The following is a 19418-nucleotide window of genomic DNA, read 5'->3' as shown; positions in this document are numbered from 1 at the left end:
ATATAACTCTGAGGGGATACAGTGAATGAGCTTATGTCTCAATAAGTCAGCACATTCCTTTAATACAAATGTCAAAGAAATTTACCACAAAAATCCCAGTACTCCCAGTATTTCGAAGTCACGGTTCGGCTCATTTTTGCTACATTAAGGGGAAAAAAATGCCGAAAAAAACTCCCAACAAGAAAAGTAAAGAAGCAACAATATTCCTACAATATTCCAGTAAAAAAAAAAAAAAAAAAAAAATCAGAATTCAAATCAAATAATTCAAATCAAACGAATCATCTGCCGAGTAATGAATGAAATGGATTGTAATAAATACAGGGGGTGTAGCGTTGGACATTCCAGCAGCAGTCTATCGACACAACAGCCCCCGAAGTGGTTAACTAGCACCCATAGCATTCTGTTTTTGTAAAAAATAAACGTAAAAGATACAGTGTTTTAATCTTTGCGCCTAAAAGGTTAGGTTTGGAAAGAGAAAGCTAGTTCCTCCCTGTTAAAAGTCTTTCTCCCAAGCTAGGCCGGGTCTCCCAAGCCTTGGTCTAGCTCCACATTACTACTTTTATTCCATCTTCTGTCATCTTACTAAACAAAAGACTTCAGAAATGATGATGACTGAAACGCCTTAATTTATGCATTAAGTCATGTATGAGCGTAGATGTCTGTACTCTATTCTATTTTTACCGTATGAACATGAAATTCCTTCAATGACAATTGAAAGACAGGGATTCAATAAGAATGGAGACTCCATTGCATGCATTAGCCCAGAGTTATTATCTGACTCCCAGACTGTTTGTCTGGAGCTCCGATTGGACCTACATAGGTTTCACCGGTTTCTTTTTCAAAACTGGTGCAGTCCAAACCTTTGACCATTTTGCCCCCGAGCATCTGTCCTTCAGCAGATGGATTAGCCCGATGAGAGCAACAACACATGAGTTTGTGGAGGTGGAAGAGCTTGTGCCGGTGGGTTCCCTGGAAGATGAAGTATATTAAAGGGTCGTACACGGTGGAGCTCTTAGCAAAGAGGCAAGGTAACATGGTGATGATTGGAGCCATGTGGTCCTGGTTCTGAGAGTGAAACATGCTCCAGAAGCTTACAGCCACGTAGGGGGTCCAGGCAATAAGGAAACCTGAACTGATCATCACAGCCATCTGGAATAAGAAGAGCAGATAAAAGAACATGGGAGGGCAGGGAGGGATGAAGAAAAGAAAACCCGAGGGGTGCCTGAACAGTAAAGGAGGGAAGATGGCGGAACAAGAATGGAGGGGAAAAATACTCATTTTCACCAAAATGTGCCACTTGCTGATTGGAGAAAATCATAAAATTATAGTTTGACCTTTAGTAGAGTGCATTGCAGAGAAACAGTGGAAAGGATTATACAATTCGCCGGGCATGGACATTAAGAACAGTTGGAAATCCAAATTATTAAACGTTTTAGCTCTTGGGGATTTCTCTAAAAATATGTTTACCTCATTATATCAAAATCCAACATTTTAACATTGTAGATATGACAGAAAATACGGAAAAGCAGAATAGATAGTCATTAAAACACACCAACGCGTTAAGACCATGAAGGCAACATGTCTGCATTTGAGCTGCATTGTATACGGCCCATTGGCCAGGGATCACATGATCAACAGGTAACAGTCAAATGATTGGTGTGAACCGGTAAAGTCACATGACAGAGCGTGTTAGGCAGTGTGTCAATCATCAATTATCAGGAACAATTTAAACATATTACATCTTTATGTCTCTCAGTATTCAGGTCTAAAAGACACACAGGCTAAAACAGCACAAAGGGTTTTAAAAGGATGCTGTTGCATATTAAATCTTTGGCTCATGTCTTGAGTATTTTTTGTCAAAATCTTCAAAAAGATGTGTTTAACCCGTCAAATTGACCTGTTTTCCTATATCAATGTTATTTTTATCACCCAAAATAACATGATTGATTCCACACAACGCTCTTTGCCAAGTACAAATCTCTAGTTTCATAAATTTCGGGGCGTCTTATTCAATTTTGTGTCATTTATAAACGAATTGAAGTGGTTTTGAAACAGTATTGAGTAAAAGTTGACATATTCCAGTCTGCAATTATCCATCAACATCCATTCCTTTTAATTTTAGTCTAAATAATTCCTAATTTCTGCTTTTCTAACTCAAACATCAGGAATAATTTCCTATAAATCAGGTTTATTGGCCTTAAATTTCAAAATTAACTGTAAAACTAAGGTTAATAAGTTAGTGTTACTTAGTGTTGAACATTGAAAAAAGCGTCAAAAGTGTAAACAGAGACAAAAAAAAGTAAGAAAAGGTTTCAAAAAACAATCACTCACTCACTCACTCACACACTCCCTACAGCCACATGGCATTTGCTGGAACACACAACGTCACAAGTGAATTAAATAATACATCTGGTCATGTTTTACATTTATCGTGTATTAAAATCCTATGAAAAGGTTACATAATACCAAAACTTTATCCTAATATCAAATGGCCAGATCTGGATGTAAGTTGTACGTCGTGCCACAGACCTCTTTTGGAAATTAAAAACTATTAAAAGACTAAGAAAAGAAATTGAAAAATTAGACAAATTGCACTGTTCATTATTCATAATTATTCCATGCTACTTTTGTCTATCCTCCATACAGTACATCATCCATTTGCCATAATTACTCATTAAAGCCAGCCATTGGGAAATTAGCTTAAATTAGTGTTTAGACTGAAAGCAGGGGAAATGGATGGATAGATAGATAGATAGATAGATAGATAGATAGATAGATAGATAGATAGATAGATAGATAGATAGATGGATACGTTATTCATCCCAAAGGAAATTTTAGGCGTTCAGTAACAAGACAACCATATCAACACATACACTATATCACACATACCTAAGAATAAAAATAGAATTAAAAATTGAAAATCACTCATAGAAATGCAGTGACCATGATAAGGTGAGATACTTTGGTAGACTGTGTGTAATAACCTATAAACTGCCTGACCGATTAGGAATAAGAACATTACGTAACAGGGAATACGTTACAGGATGTAAGATGTAGATGTAATGATCATAGTACAGGTTACATATGAGTAAACAGCCACCTTGGCTCTGTCTTAAGTGAAACAAAAATATCTAAAATTCCCTAATTAGCTTTGTTAAATTAAATTAAATTGTTTTATAAATTCATACACACACAGAAATGTCATGTTGTGGTTTTAAGGATTCTTTCCTTGACCAATCCATTGACTTCCTGGAGTTTTCACTGGTTGCCTAGCATCTACCAGTGATGACAAGATGCTAGTAGCAGCTGGAAGATATTACATATTGATTGACATTTTGAGGAAAGGCTTGCTGGCATCCTTTTTTAATTGGAAATAACCAGGCTAGCTGTTTCCCGCTAAGCTAACCTAATTGCCTGCTGGCTCTAGCGTCCTTTTAGCATGGACACATGAGAGCTGTTATTTAAACATTGGCGAGAGATTTGTCAATCTAATCCATTACAGGTTAACATCATCTTGAGCTTTGGCTCCTGGGTGCCCTCGTTCAGAAGGTTAATGGAACTGTCAGCTGTGAAGTTGACATAATTTGTAAAGGAACATTTATATAACAGTTAATGTTTTATCATGATCTTTTGCACTGTTCAATCCCCGCACTGTTCACTTCTTCCCTTTTGCAGTGTGTTGCAGAATTAACTTCATTACACACAGTCTACCATAGTATCTCACCTTATTATGGTCATTGCATTTCTGGGAGAGATTTAATTTTTTTATTTAAATTTTTATTTTTTTTATTAATTTTTAATTTTATCAATTTAATTTAATTTAATTGTTTTAATTTTTTATTTTAATTTTTTATTTTTTAATTTTTAATATTTAATTTTAATTTTTTAATTTTTTATTTTTTATTTTTTATTTTTTATTTTTTATTTTTTATTTTTTATTTTTTATTTTTTATTTTTTATTTTTTATTTTTTATTTTTTATTTTTTATTTTTTATTTTTTATTTTTTATTTTTTATTTTTTATTTTTTATTTTTTATTTTTTATTTTTTATTTCATTTTAATCTTGATTCTCATTTTATTCGTAGGTATGTGTTATATTGTGTGTGTATGTTTTTGTAGTGTCATGGTTGTCTTGTTACTGGATGCCTAAAATTTCCTTTGGGATGACTAAAGCATCTATCTATCTATCTATCTATCTATCTATTTATGTAAATTCAGCCCTTGACACACATGCAGCAAATGCATACAATTGCATTCTCTGTACACACATGGAGTGAAATGCTACCATGAAGTGTAGTGGGTAATTGTGGTGCATTTTACAGTGCTAAATTGTATCATTATATGCAATCACATAGCTGACCAGTATCTGTCTTGTTCAGTCCAGTCAACAAACAGCAGCACAGAAATAAAAGCTGGCTTCCATATCCATTATTCATCCACAACCCTCATCGCAGTTGAGTCAAGGGGTTATTTAATCACCAGTTTCAATGGAGGCTGGCTGAGGTGGATGAGCAATAAGAAAAACACAAAGCAAGGCTGGCCACATCCTTTGAGCCCCCATTGCCAGGGACATCCACATGCAAAGCTTTACTTTGCTCTTCATTTGTCTTGCTTGTATTTGAAATGTGAGAGAAGGAGGGGAACCAGGAGTTAAGGTGATTATTAACTGTGTACTCAATCCATTTGCTATGTCAATGTTGATCCTCAAGAATGATCCTGCTTACTGAAAATCCATTTTATGTCAACGTTGTTCCAATAGACTTGTGCCTGTCAAACACATGCTCTGCCCAGATTTAACCTGAACACTGATATAGTTACTGACATATGTTAGTGCGACATCATGTCTGTAAATATTCATCTTTGTCAAAATATTCAACTAGAAAGCACAAACAGGGCTGCTGCTATGAAGTTTTTCATGGGGAGATTTGAGTGATAAAGAATATAAATTTACATAACTGAAGGGATGGATCATGGTTGTAATTTATCATATGGTTGGCAACAATATAACAATAGGATTTGATTGTAAAGGCAAATATTCAATTTTCAGATTTCTTTAGGCCCTGATTTTTTATTTTTGTTTTGTTGATATGATTTCTTATTACAATTAGAGTGTTAAAACTTGTTTTTGCGTCATGTTATTTCATTTAAGTTGGCACGAATATTAAGAAAAAAGCAAAGTGAAAGTATTTCCTTTCGTGTTTTCACTTATTTTTGCTTTGGTTTTAGCATTTATTCTTGTGCTGTTATATTATATACACACAAATGTTGTCTTTAATTACAGTTAAGGACTACAGCCTTTTAATCTCTGCGGGGACAGAGTCAAGACAGAATTGATGGTCTTGTACTTACAAGAGTGATTTTTTTCTCAACGTTGCCATTTTGAACCTCATAGCTCTGCATGGAGTGGTAGACCCTGTGCAGCTTCCAGGCAATACCAAAATAGCTGAAGAAAATGACCAGACAGGGGATGAATGTGCAGAGTACAGACAGAGCCATGATGAAGGTGGAGTGGTTCAGGGACTCCCCGTAGCCGGTCCAGTCTATCGAGCAGGCAAGTCCAAACGGCTCTGGCCCATAACTGCCCCAGCCCATCAGAGGCAACAAGGCCCACAGGGTGGCATACAGCCAGATCACACCGATCACAGCACTGATGCTCCTCCTCTGGAACTTGACACCTGTGCACAAGCAGAATTTTAAATTCAGTTTTGTACGTTGATTACATGATACTATTGCGTATTACTACTTTGCACTTCAGTCCTTGCTATTTCTTTTTCTGTGGCTTTTACGCCACAAAGCATGATAATCAACTAGGCAGCAACATCACCAACTTCACTGGCACAATATGTAATGAGGAGTATGAAAAGACAACAATGTGCAGCCATCATAAGTCAGTCAGAGACACATCAAGAAATTCACTCAAAGAATTTTGCTTTTTGAGTGAAAATGCAATTGTACGATATCCTTACATGGCATATGGGGTGTGGTTACAGTTGGAGAAAGATTGTGTTTATTGCAAATAAATGATTTTAGCTAAGCTTAGGTGACTTGTGTTCTTGGTCATGGTTAGGGAATGATTTAGGTTAAGATGTACAATGAGGTGAATGTTAGTTGCAGGTCTTTGACCCTTCCATCCCACCTTGTTACAATGCACTGGCACGCCTACTGATCTATGCAGAAAAGAGTGTTGTGTGTAACAGTAGGTCACAGAGAGACTAGTAGAGGAGCCGATGTGCACACCTTCCAAATCTCGACAATGTGTTGTGTGGACGCATGTGTGCGTCAAGCAAGTTGATTGGTTGATTCCATTCCTGTTGGGAGGTGGATCCCAAAATTAGACAAACATAGTAAACATACTACCTACAAGCATAAAAAAAACCGCCACGCAAACATATCCCCCGTGCATGTTGGCCTAGGTGCAGGTCCTTGGGATACTAGGCTGCTTTGTAATGGCCATACTGTAGATCTGCATGAATTTGACTGGAAGTTACTAGTCAGCTGGTAGCCAAACAGCTGGTAAGCGAGCAACTGATTGTGAAGCATGAATGAAACAGCTGTCCATCAGCTTATGCTAATGAAAGATGATGCAACTGTGACTGTAGCGCTCTGCCTGAACTAACGCTAAACCCCATTGATACTCCTCCAAAACATAACATCTCAATTAAGGTAGCTGCTCAAAGCTCACATGCACATAGGGGAGACTATTCCAGGACACCTGTGAAACATATGACCACCCAAGATAAGGCTAGAAGCACTCGATCATCTACAATGCATTTACAATAATCAATTGTCTAAATAACTCTTGGTAAAAAGCTTCCTTGTGTGTTGGCATTAGCTTTCGACTTGCCTCCACTGTACTAATCAACTACATCCATATCGATGTACACTTATAATTAAGACTTCATCTCCAGCTGTCCAGCTGCCGTTTCCCATGCACTCAAAATGCAAACTGGCACTGACAGTTCTTCTGCCTTTTTCCATGTTGGGTCAATTATCCTGACATGCTCTTATGTAAGCATGATTGTGTATTTCATGAATCCTTTCACGATGTTGTTTTTATATCTCTATGTCCTGAAAGCTCAAAGGGAACCTATCTGCATCTTATGCTGTATACATGTATACTAGATAACGACGTGGTATATGAAAGTCAGAAACAGCGACATTTGGATGTCAACCCCTTGTGAAGGTACTTTGATGTGACTATTGTGATACACTGTGGCTATATTCCATGCTTATTTGGAGTGCTCAAACCTCCCTTTCACTGTAATTGTATGCAAAAAATTGTCACTAGAGCATCTTGTCCCCTATTTGGGTCTTGCCCACTTAATTACCTGTATGCTATGCTATCAAATCAATGTCTAGCTTCATTTAACTTAATTTAGCATCTTTGACATTATCTATTATCTGCAAGTGTAAGAATTATGGCTAAACTTGCAGGAATTCTCAGCATTTTATGTTTTTTTGGTTGGAAAAAAAACTCCTTACTTCATTCTGTTATTATCCTTTCACAACATACAGACTAATACAGCAATGTAGGCTGCTACAATATACACGGGTTGTGTGGACACTAGCCTTGTCTCATGGGTTCCTATTGCTACAAACCGACCTTTACTAGAGCTACAATGCTTTCTTGGTAAGAGATAAGAGGCATGAAAACTTGATTTGACAGTTTTGACAATTTGCTCCCAGCAAGGACCTTACAGAATATCCCATGTATACGGTTCAACATTACTTGTTGACAAGAACAAATGGACATCAGTGTAAATGTCAGTCACGGCATTGGTTGCATCTATTATTCAGCAAACTATGCTGCACGTACTGCTCGCTTGGAATCCTTTCAAAACCAACTTCCGGACAAGAATGAAGCCCTCAGTGAGTGGCTTCAATCGCCCCATAAAGCTTGTTCATCGAGCTTAGCTACGATTTGACCGGGAGTACGTCAAACCACAGAAGATCAATATTACTTTTCTTGTAAAGTGTTTTCAACCCCATCAATAATTCCTTTCAAAACACCAGCAAGGTGTACGCTTGATGATAATCTGAAAGGATTTAGGACGTGTTTTTTTTACAAGATTAAAAGGCTCTGTTTACCATTTGATGTCACATCAGAAGGTAAATCCCAGTGGCCTTTGTACGATTGATTGATTTATTAAAAACGGCAATGTTCCCCTATAAATCCTATTTGAGATTACATTACCTCTCTTAGGTGGACTTCCTGTTACCAGGTATCTGATCATCCCCATCACAGCCAGAGTCAAGATGCTGGTTAAGCTGAAGATCATGCCCATCAGGCCGTAGTAAAGGCAAGATGTGTCGCCTCCAATCCAGGCGTGGTTAAAAGCAGAAGAAATGGACAGAGGGTACATGCAGAGGGCCATGCCGATGTCTGTTACGGCCAAGTTCACTGTCAGCAGCTCGGGAGCTTTGAGCAGGGCTTGACGACGACCTGCGCTGACCAGGACGGCTGCATTCCCAAAGATAGACAGGATGGCTGCGGGAAAGAATAGGATGGAGGAACAAAAAGACAAGACAACATTTAAAATAAATAACCTATCCCTGTAGGGAGATTTGCTTGATCACAGCGAGTGAATGTGCCTCAGTAATCAGATCAAACCCCTTCAACAGTGATTTACATATGTAGCAATGAGGATGATCACTGAGCAAGTGGATGATCACCCGTTGATCCAAGGAGATTCATTGTGGTTCTTAAAGAATACATTAACTTGAAAAATCTGATGGAGCTTTATCCCCCCTTTCACAACAAAGATCAGAAATCATGAGAGCATGGCGTAGAATTCTCTAGTGATCATGACATGCTTACATTCCATGCACAGACCGGGGAACAACCGCTTTCTGCTGTCTTCTATATTTGGAATTTAATTAAATAGATGTAAAAGCCACAATAACAGTAACAGCTGTAAAATATAGTACAGTGGGGGGGTACCGTGCTTTGCTCATTGGCACCTGGCAATGCCCAGGAGGTGAAGTTGCCAGTCTCTCCAGCTACCAATCCACACTCCGTACTTTGGTCCATACGGACTGAGCTACTACCACCCCGCCAGATAAAATAGACGAAAAAATTAAAAATGATGACAACGAAACAAAATAAGAAAGATTAAAAAGCTGTTATGACATTGACATAGTTTGATTGACAAACAAATAGCGTGAGAACATGAAAAAGACAAAAAACAACAAAGACAAATAATACTTAATCACAGAGTACAGCCTAAGATTGTATATGGGTCCATGACACAACTAACACATCATTCAGCTACTCATGCTAAAAAAAAACTTTCGATATTTATAAGATATATAGCATCTGTATAATTTTGCTGATCACTTTTATCCGAACCTCTGCACTTGATTAGGCTATTGCATAAATTCTGATATTATAACACCCAATTAAAGGAAAAGTTTACACAGTAGACATTTAGGTAAGTGTGTTAAATTGCTTTTTGTGCTGAATGATGGATGGAAAGATCAATACCACTCCGGACATATCGATATATAAATCTTCTCCTTTAACTCACTTCATAGCTTTGTGATGCGTAAAAGACAACAGATTCATAGTCTACAGAAAAACAACCATACATGAAACAGATCCCAAATAATGCAATCAATACACATCTGTTAAATAAAAGTGCCTTATAGGTTATAATGCTTAAGATAGAAGTTGAAACAGTCATGGAAAATGGGAATTTTCATAAATTTACCACATCACATGTAGATTTGTGTCCAGATTTGACAACAGGTGAGATCTTAAGTGCAGCACACAAGCTTGGGTTCGGACCAAAACAAGTAATATTTAGCTTATTGGAAAATGTTAGCCTCATTGTGCAAAGTGTCTTTGTACAATGAGGATGCAATGACGTATGTGGATCAGGACTGATGTCAAGCGCATGTGATTAAAGTGCTTTCTCCACGATGTCATGATAAACATAAGGGGGGAAAAAAAAGGAAAAACATTATATGGAATTCACAGATACAGACAATTTCATTATTAAGTGGTTTAACCACATAGTGATAATGTGTACAAAGAAATGGGAAGACGATCTGATTAGATCACCGGGTTCCATACATGTGTAGTAAATCTAATCTACAATTTTAAGCAGGCAAACCATAATATGTGACACGTAACACATGTTAAAAACTAGGCCTATATGTCTATTTTACCCCTGTGCAACACAATTCTTACAGTGCATGTGATTGTAAAAAAGTGTTTACTACATTTTGCTGCTGTGATAACATAATAATGTCTACTTCATTAGAGATTGGTTGATGTGTTCTTGGTGGCACCTGCTTTACGTCATATGTCTCTTTTACATAAGCTTATGGAAATTTGATTGACACAACATGCTGATGCATTCCTTTTTTAAACAGTCTTTTTAATCTGTGACAAAGCGTGTTAGGTTTTTGTCCCTAATGGATTTTTCTCTCGCAGAGAGACCTTTCCACAAGTGCTCTGGATTCACACTGTATTCAACCTTCTGTCAATAAAAGACAAAAAGACATCAGTGCATGTTTCTACTCATATTTCTCTTCTGTTATTGTGACACCCAGCAATGTGTGGTCAAATTATGTGGTTTAATGATGTATATTTTGAATAGTTGGTATGTGTACGTTGTTTTATGAGGGCCTTTTATTGGGTGTTAAATTCATTTTGTAAGCTGTGGTCCACATTTCCACCACAAGGGGGCCTCGCCTCCCAGTGAGATGGCACATTGTGGCTGTAGCTGATTGAAACACTATACAATATAATCCCTGATGCCAGTGTCATTTTCGTGTTCTCTTCAGAACATCTCAATCTGAATCTGGTACATTACCAGACAATGATTATGTACATGAATAAGTGCTTTGAGCAGCAGACTTTAAATGCTAAGAATCTTTATTGGAAATGTTCCTGGTTCACGCTGAATGTGATTTGTATCCTTGTAGTTAAATATACGGCATAGACATTTCAATCAGGAGAGACTTCCTTTTGAGTGAACAATTATTCATTGGCAGGAACTGAAATGATAACTGAGAAAGGTCTTTAGTGATTAGACCCCATCGTGTTCTATTCAGCCGACAACGAGAAGCAGGAGGAGGGGGAGAGTGAAGTGAATGAGAATGAGTGAGTAACATAAGATAGTCCCCCTGACTGAACTTACTATAGGCTCGATTTATCATAGCAGACTTGAACTCACAAGAAACTCGCAGAAAATTGTTGAAAAAAATAGTTCACACATATGCCCTTATCCACAAAAATACATTTGGCTACCAAATACGATGATAGTCAGGCATTGCTGTGCTCCAGTTTCTAACAGGTCCCCTCTTGTAAAAAGTGTTATTTCCATATCTTTTAGATATTTAATACAAATCAGGTTGAGGTATTATAAAGACTGTGTAAGTAATTTAAAATGCACATGTGGTCCAAAGAGAAAAGCACACCGCCAGCATTCAGAAACTGTGCTTTTAAATGAGCCATCAGGATTTCTGCACGGTTTTATTGTCACAACTATACTATATATTTCATATGCCGTATATATACATGTATAAAAAAAAAACAATAGCAGGCTGGGATTGCAGGCAGGGAAATACCAACGTTGCTTCATGGCCACATGCACATGCGTCCACACCAACTTACACAGAACAGAGATTGGACTACAAGTTAATTCCTTCTCTGCTCAGGATGCCATTACTCCAATATATTTTTACTTAGCAAATATTTATTGAATACTGCTGCTATATTAATATTTTGACCATTGAGAACAGCCGCTTCAAAGAGTTAGCCCGCAAAAACGGAGCGATATTTTCAAGATATTTTTCTTTAACTCTGAAATTTCAACAGCCTTTTGCAATGCATTTGCAGATGAATTTGCTCAGCGAGTTACTCTGGCATCAGGTAATGCTGCTCATTAACTATACCCTTGAAGCCGAGCTGCACCAATCACAGCGGTGTGTCTGATGTAGGCGGGCCAGAGGCAACAGTCTAATCTGCCAGTTAGCTTTGCTAGTAGCTTAGCGCATGAGGCTCTGTATACGTCACCCCATGTATTGTTGTGATTGGTCGCAGTGTCATCCAATTGTGTGCAATGACCTTTTCAAATGCACGCTTGGTGCTGCCCCTTGACATGGCGACTTTCATTACTCAGTGCCAGAACCTTAATCCCTTTGGATTTGGGTCTGGATTTCCAGGCCACTTTCATCTTGTGAAATGAAAAATTCAATCAGCCACATTCATAATTTCCATTGGTGCCTCTTCTCTGTTCTCTTACACCCTGTCATCTCATCCATAGTTCACTGCCTCAATTCCTGGCTCAAAGTCATGCCTCCTCTTTTTTTCATGATTAAGTTGCTCCTCTTGGCACTTGTTGTTTTGCACATCTCACAAGCGGTGACCACTGATGGCTTAATTCATAGGCCACATAGGCTTAATTCATTTAAAAAATCAATTGGTGAAGAAAAGGTTAAATACTTGATTATAAAGTCAATGGAAACCAAATGCACCATGATGTACAACACCAGTGGATTTACAGATGCTGTGTTTTAAATCCATGCCTTTTATCTTGAAGGCTTTGGACATATGCTAATCATGCGTATGTGTGAGTCACTCTGCAAATATTCACTCCTTTATTTGGCTTCAATCATATCAGGATGATGTAGCAAATGATGGGTGGTGAAGGAGCTCCACAGGGAACAAAAAGAGGCTTTGTGGTATTGATGTAAGCAACAATCATTAGGAATGGACATCAATCACAAACAACTAGACTTCAGATATGGTATTAGGGAACCAGTAAGGTCTATTTAAAAGCATCTAAAGAGCACTATGTCACATTAAAGGTATGGTATGGGGATGGAATAATAATGTCTGTAAGCTGGACTGTAGAACTTATATTGCTCCTTTCTGGTAGCACCTATGCTAAATGTGACTGTCAACTAAATATGTTATATACTAATCCCAACATGCTGACCAGGTACACTGACCAGATGGCTAATGCGATGGGTAACATTACGAAAGCTGAAGACATGAAAGGACAGGGGGGAATGACATGCAGCAAAGGGCTGCAGGTCGGAGTCAAACCCTGAGCTATCTGGGCGCCTGGGGTTTACTTTTGCTGTTTTGAACATTACATGATTGCTGGATATACCAAGCAAACATTTCATCCCTTCCATGAAGCACGATCGGATAATTTCTTTCATATTTTTGTCACTTTATTTGACATTTTCCTCTTTTTTTACACTTTTTTTTTAAAAGTTCTTTATCAATAGTTTTTTCTCCAAATGCTATAAAATTGACAAAAAACACACAAATTCAATAAAAAGTAGTGAACTGACTATTTATTTAACTTGTGAGGAGCGTTGTTGCGAACCATCCACGTTACGTTTTTGGAAAATGTGTTGTTTTACAAGCTTTTTTTGTAAAATCTAATTTTGCAACGTTGTTACTCAGTAGATAGGTAAATGTAGTAGTAGTAATATTTTCCTTATAGGCCTAAGTCAGGAGGCCTCTTAGCTATAAGGGTTGCATGTGCCATGGGATCATATGTAATACATATTTTTGTAGCTAAAATGGTTTTTGGAGAAAGCTACAAGAAATACCAAAGTGCAAGCAGTTGGCCTGTTCCAACCATTTTGAACGGTATTTTAGCATTAATTTGCAGTTGTTTTTCTGACATTATGACTGTAACTCCGTTACTTACACTAGTTTTAGTTCAGTTTTAATCTGGCCCAAATTGTCTGGGTTTTCAGCAAGACTAAACCTCCCCTTGTTGTATCTGCTGATGGCCAGCTTTAGCCTACATGTGGGTTTATCAATTGTTTTGCTGGATACTGCTGCATATACAGTACAATAGAGGAAATTATGTATTACCATTGTTTGGCAAAAAGTGTTGTAGCTAGTATTTTTTTCTTATTAATGATATGTTATGCTTCATACCGTGTTTGCCAGCAGCGGAAGAGTTGTTACCAAATGTCTCCACAAGGGAGAGCTCATTTAACTAGCTAACGCTAGCTTTTGAGCTGCATTGGGCGAACGCAGCTTCCTTCAATTAGAAACATTTTCTGGAAAAGAACTCCGTTTTTCAGGTATGGCCTTCATCCCTGTTAATAATAACTTAATTATGTGTTTGTGAGTTAGGTGTATGAACACTTGCTAAGGACGACATTCGTTTTTTTGCATGTTTTTTGAATGATAGCAGCACGCCCCATTGAGGAACGTTAATGTTAGCTAACATGAACGTTCCTCAAGCTAGCTTAGTAAAAGTGTTAGCTAACGTTAGCTGTTGTAGGTGTCAAAAATGTATAACTTAGGTTAACCTATGTCTAAATTTACTGTACTGTACTTTTAGTGAAGTATGTTAAGTGTAACGTAAACGTTATCACAGTATACTGAAATAATTATATATTAGGCTATATTTAGACGGAACATTTTGTTAGCTTTGTTTCTGTTTGCTTTACTGGTAATGTTAACGTTAGCTACCTAAGAGTATACAAAATATCAATTAAAGGTAACTTACAGTGTTCATTGATCTATATGGGCATGTTTACAGATTTTTATATTTATTTGCCATAAAGTTACAGTTCTTAATTTAGGTTTTGTCTTTGCAGATGAATTACCTATCTACATATCAGTGCTTGAGTTGGGACCAAAAAAGTGCAGTTAGCAAGAGATAGTTAATAGCAGCTGAATTTAATGATATCTTCCCCCCCTTTTTTTCTTTCTTTTTTGTAGACATGTGCTACATGGGTTCATCAGGAGGTTGTGGCGTGCAATAACTGAAGTACCATGCGGGAAAACTGTGACTTGCCAGCATCGGGTGTTAGGTAAGTGATTTCAAGTCATTACAGACTAAAACCAGTACAATGTATTGAAAGAAGTTCCATAGAGTCATAGAGCTGTGATTTCCGTGCTATGAGAACTCTTTCCCATTACACAATGTGTTTTTTGAGTACTTGATTCAATGTCAATATCTCAAAAATATTGTTTTCTGCAGGTTTTAGTATCTAAGGTACTGTTATCTCAACTGCATGGACATTTAGTACAAATGTAGCTGCAGAAAGAATGTATCATTAACAGCAAGTGGATTAAATCAATCTGGACAGTGAAATTGGGATATCTTGCACAAACAAAATTCTTATTAGAAAGTAAGACTGCTTTTTTTTTTCAAATTCAACGACATGGAGAAGCTTTTCCATGTGAGGAATTGTAAATAGCTTCTTGGATTGCAGTATCTTAAAAATATATGAAACAGTGCAAAAGACTTAAAAGGGTTAACGATAACTGGTTGTAGTTGCCAAATAATTCAGCTTAATTCTAGGTAATAGGGAAAATATTATTTTGTTAATAAAAATAATCATGAAAATATCCAATAAAAATGTTTACGCAACCCAGATTTCATAGATAAGGCACTACAGATGTTTAATTAAAAATATGTAACCTATACACAAATAATAAATAATAATAATTTTGTTATGTGTTGCATATTTTTGCTTGAACTAGAGATATTGAATTTCCACTGGGTGCATCTGATCGCGGACACTCTACTCAATGCTTGTTATTCCACCAGCTCTGCCCAAGTGCCCATGACGAATTTCCCACCTTGTAGGACAGTAAAGTTAATCTTGAGCTTAATCTTGCTCCACTAAAAGTAATGCTTGCATATGACCCCGGCATTTTGCAGAGTTGGACCAAAAAAAGGTGCCTGTAGGCTACCTTAATTCAGCAGTTGCATTATATAATCATCACATCTGTCGTGGATATATTTATATTTATATGCATATCTTGGTAATATAGCACTTCAAATGTATTATTATATGCATTTTGTTTCATGCATTCAGGGCTTTACATGAATGTTTTTGCTCTGGCTAGTGGTTTACCAAGCCATGCAGCATTTTCACTAGCCAGTATTTTATGGGAACATTTTATTAGATTAAAGTTAACTATGCTGTGATACAATTTACTTGAAGAAGTATATTTACAACCCTTTAAATGTACATGACCACCCAACTCTAGACTGAGAGGTTGTCTAAAGCTTCTTTGACATGAGAAGATGAACCCATTTAGACACAGTCATAATACCAGTGTGTACAGCCACATTTCCAGCACTGCTTTTAGCGACTTTTTCTAAAAAGCAACTATCAACAAATTAAGCGACTTCAGGGAAAAAAGCGAGATATGTATTATATTGTAAATCATTTCCATGCATCAGAGTAATTTCTGCCAACAGCACAGGGTCTCTCTCCCTCTCCTCTTGTACTGTGGGAAGCAGGCAGTCAGCTGAATTAACCACTACGTTTTATGCAAATTATGGAACGATGTCACACATAGGAAATGAGCAGCACCATCACGTTTAGCTAGTGCTAGCTATTTACATTGGAAAAGAGTTGGCGATACTGGTTTTGCTCGCTGTTTTTGCGTGGCTGAGCCATTGAGACATTGGTACAGAAGGAAGAGAAGGGGGGGAAACTGGAAACAAAAAACACAAAACACCTTGGAAAGGAAACTCTAGTCTAGCAGTGTCCCAGCTAACCTATGGAGAGTAGGCCTTATTAAGCTAGGTCGACATAGCATTCAGAAACACAGTCTCTGTAATCAATCAATAGTGCTACAAAAGTCAGGACGCATTAAGAGAGCAAGACAAACCAATGATCCATGTTCATCAGGCAGTTGTTTCAGTCCTGATCCTCCTTCAAGGTGCCCTCCGTGTCTGGATCCGAAGCGTCAGTTCCCCGCCGTAGCAGAAGAAGGAGGAGGACGGGGCGCGGCCCAGTTCACATAGTCCTCAGCATCCCCGGCGGAGGTGAATGATCTGTACTGGGCCCCATCTCTGATCTTCAGTGGTGGCAGATAAAGCAGGAAAAAAATCCAGATCCTTGACCCGTGCTGAGTCCATGGTTTAATAGATGACTTGCTGCCGGTTGACCGTAAAGTTGCTATAAACTGGGGAGAAGCGAATTTTCTGGCCCTGAATGACGAGCGGAGATCTCCGCGCAGCTTGTAGGATCGCCTGCCTGGTTGTGTAGCAGAGGACATTAAAAATCAACGTGCGATTAGTAATGGTGTTCTTCTTTTTTGGGTTATCACTGTAATTTGGTGGGCTCTCATAATCTCTATGTGAACATCTGCTAGATTTGGGTACCATTTAGGCAGGAAGCGCGAGAGATGCTGGATAGCATTAGCACCTTCTAGCCCCTCTCTCAGCCCGACGATGTGGATGTTGCATCTCCGGTTTCTATACTCCATGTCTGCTAGCTTCACCACCAGCTCTTGAAAAGCGTGGCAATGACTGTCAAGAATACTTGCATTGCTTTCCACGGTGCTTTTTAGGTTATTCACATCAGAGCTGATAGAGCCAAGACTTGCAGTCAGAGATGCTAGCTGAGCATGGATATGGTTATAGGTTTACAAAGTGAAAAAGTCCAAACTCCAACCCAAAGGGGCTTACCAACAACAGGAAACACTGTAACAAACTGCTCCAAACATCTCTCTTGTAGTGTAGCCTTTACGTCCGTAATGAATGTGCGTCACTTTGTAACACATGTTGTAATGCTTACCTAGCTGCTAGCATGGCACAACTTCATACTCTGCTTCTGTAATGGTCCTTACCTATCTACTGCGCATGTAAGACCAACAAAGATGGAATAGAAGTGAGATGTCTACTCTGTAGCTTAAACAGAGACCTAAACACAAGAGGTGAAAAGAGGAGCTGCAGAAATGTGCAGTACAACAAAAATATGGTGTTTTTGAAAACCTATTCTGTTATAAACCTGAAATACAATAATAAACCTGAAAAGGAGCCTAATATGAGCACTTTAATTGAAGTCTTTAAATTCAATGAAGTATTGTGTTTTAATGTGTCTTAAATAATTTTAAAAAAGATCTTAATTTTTCTACGTCCATGTAACGCTACCTCTGATGTTATTGACATTTTTTTAAATCTTGTAGTGTTTTAGTTCTTTCTTAGTTCTTGATAGTCCAAATATAATTCGGTGTACATGTACAGATTATTACTGTGTTGGTTTATTCAATTTATTTACTTTGCAAGTACTTTTGTGACTCCGCATTTTGTTGTACTTTGATGTCGTATAGGTCTTAAATATCATTCATAAAGGTCCTCAAACTGTCTTAAAAAGTCTTAAATGTGACTTGTTGAAACCTGCAGAAACCCTGTAATAAAGTGCATGTTCCTAATAAGTGATTTATGCGTCTTAGCTTCTAACTTGCAGCTATTTTAAACAAGTGCCACTTTATCAGAATCCTAAAATACATCTATGCTATGCTTAAAATATTGAGCTTAGGATACATGTCAATTAGGTGTGGGAATCTCTCAGCACACCATGTTTTTTATGTACATTTCCATGCATGAATTTAAAATATATGCATGTAAATCTGAGTTTGTTAGATTGTGACATATATTTGTCACACACAAGTTTGAATTACATTTTTGGTCATTCCATGCTTAAGCCTTAAACATGCTTGTGAAAGTCACCTTCTCTCACAGTCATCTTCCATGTCAGAGGCTCAGTTTTAAAGGTGGAGAATTGGCTTCTTAGAACATGAAACATGAGGTGCTCACATGTAATGTGATAAAGTAGATGAACAAACTATATCTGTTTTTCATGTATGTCTCATTAGATCATGTGTATATATACAAAACTTATTTTTTTCCTTTTGGCCATTTTGTTTTTTCTGCACTCTTGCCTAACTCTAAGTTGTTGTCCATTATCCCATCATCTTTCATTTACTCTGTTTTCTGATTTGTACATGTCTTGAGACAGTAAGTTTTCAATAAAAATCAACACATTCAAAAAAAAAATCAGAATCAAGCATTGAATCGTTCTAGGGAGAACCGCGATGCATTTAAGAATTGATTATTTTTCCCACCCCTGATGTCAATAAGTAGGCAATGTACTTACCAATTATCACCAGGTACATCCCTGCACAAAAATCAACAGTAGGTGACAGTTTGGACACGTATTTATCATCCATGTTTGTCTACTCAGTGCCACTTCCAGCAGAAAAATAATAATAATTTGAACAGGTCCTTGAATTTTTGAAAGCCTTGTCAGTTCACTCTCACATTCTTTGGGTGCGATGTAGCAGCTGGCACCTATTATACCGTCAGTAACCCTCTACATGCACCTGACTTACACTTACACACATGTACACTCACACACACGCACGCATGCATGCACGCACACAAACACACACACCCACACACACACACAGATGTGATTCATCAAAAGAAAGCTTCTTATCTGTTTCATTCATTAATGAATCAAATGCCTTAAAACTAAATTAGGCTATACAGCAGCATTTTTATAATAATAATAATAATAATAAGAATAATAATGATAATAATGAAAGTAAAGTAGGGACAAAAGCTTTATTGTCTGCTTTCAATTGAAGATTGACTTGAGGACTCAATCAAATGGGATTA

The 19418-nt window shown here is 37.5% G+C and overlaps 1 protein-coding gene across 1 annotated transcript; it reads right to left on the bottom strand.

Moving 5' to 3' along the window:
- Positions 1–543: 543 nt before the first annotated feature.
- opn8a (opsin 8, group member a) lies at positions 544–19057 on the bottom strand. Its single transcript, XM_034900622.1, has 4 exons — positions 18895–19057; positions 8195–8488; positions 5350–5675; positions 544–1149 (listed from the first exon to the last, which is right to left on the bottom strand). The coding sequence occupies exons 1-4, from the start codon at positions 18965–18967 to the stop codon at positions 757–759; spliced, it is 1086 nt and encodes a 361-aa protein (XP_034756513.1). The 5' UTR covers positions 18968–19057; the 3' UTR covers positions 544–756.
- Positions 19058–19418: the final 361 nt, after the last annotated feature.

Source organism: Etheostoma cragini, chromosome 18 (assembly GCF_013103735.1).
Source record: "Etheostoma cragini isolate CJK2018 chromosome 18, CSU_Ecrag_1.0, whole genome shotgun sequence".
Lineage (NCBI taxonomy): Eukaryota > Metazoa > Chordata > Actinopteri > Perciformes > Percidae > Etheostoma > Etheostoma cragini.
This window is presented reverse-complemented; position numbering and strand designations above follow the sequence as displayed.

Bases quoted from the DNA above. Each gene is read 5' to 3' on its own strand.
- opn8a (XM_034900622.1), bottom strand. From the start codon at position 18,967: ATGGATGATAAATACGTGTCCAAACTGTCACCTACTGTTGATTTTTGT. The intron at 8,489-18,894 runs GTAAGTACATTG...TCTTTCCCGCAG, and splicing joins GATGTACCTGGTGATAATTG to CCATCCTGTCTATCTTTGGG. The intron at 5,676-8,194 runs GTAATGTAATCT...GCTTGTGCACAG, and splicing joins AGGAAGTCCACCTAAGAGAG to GTGTCAAGTTCCAGAGGAGG.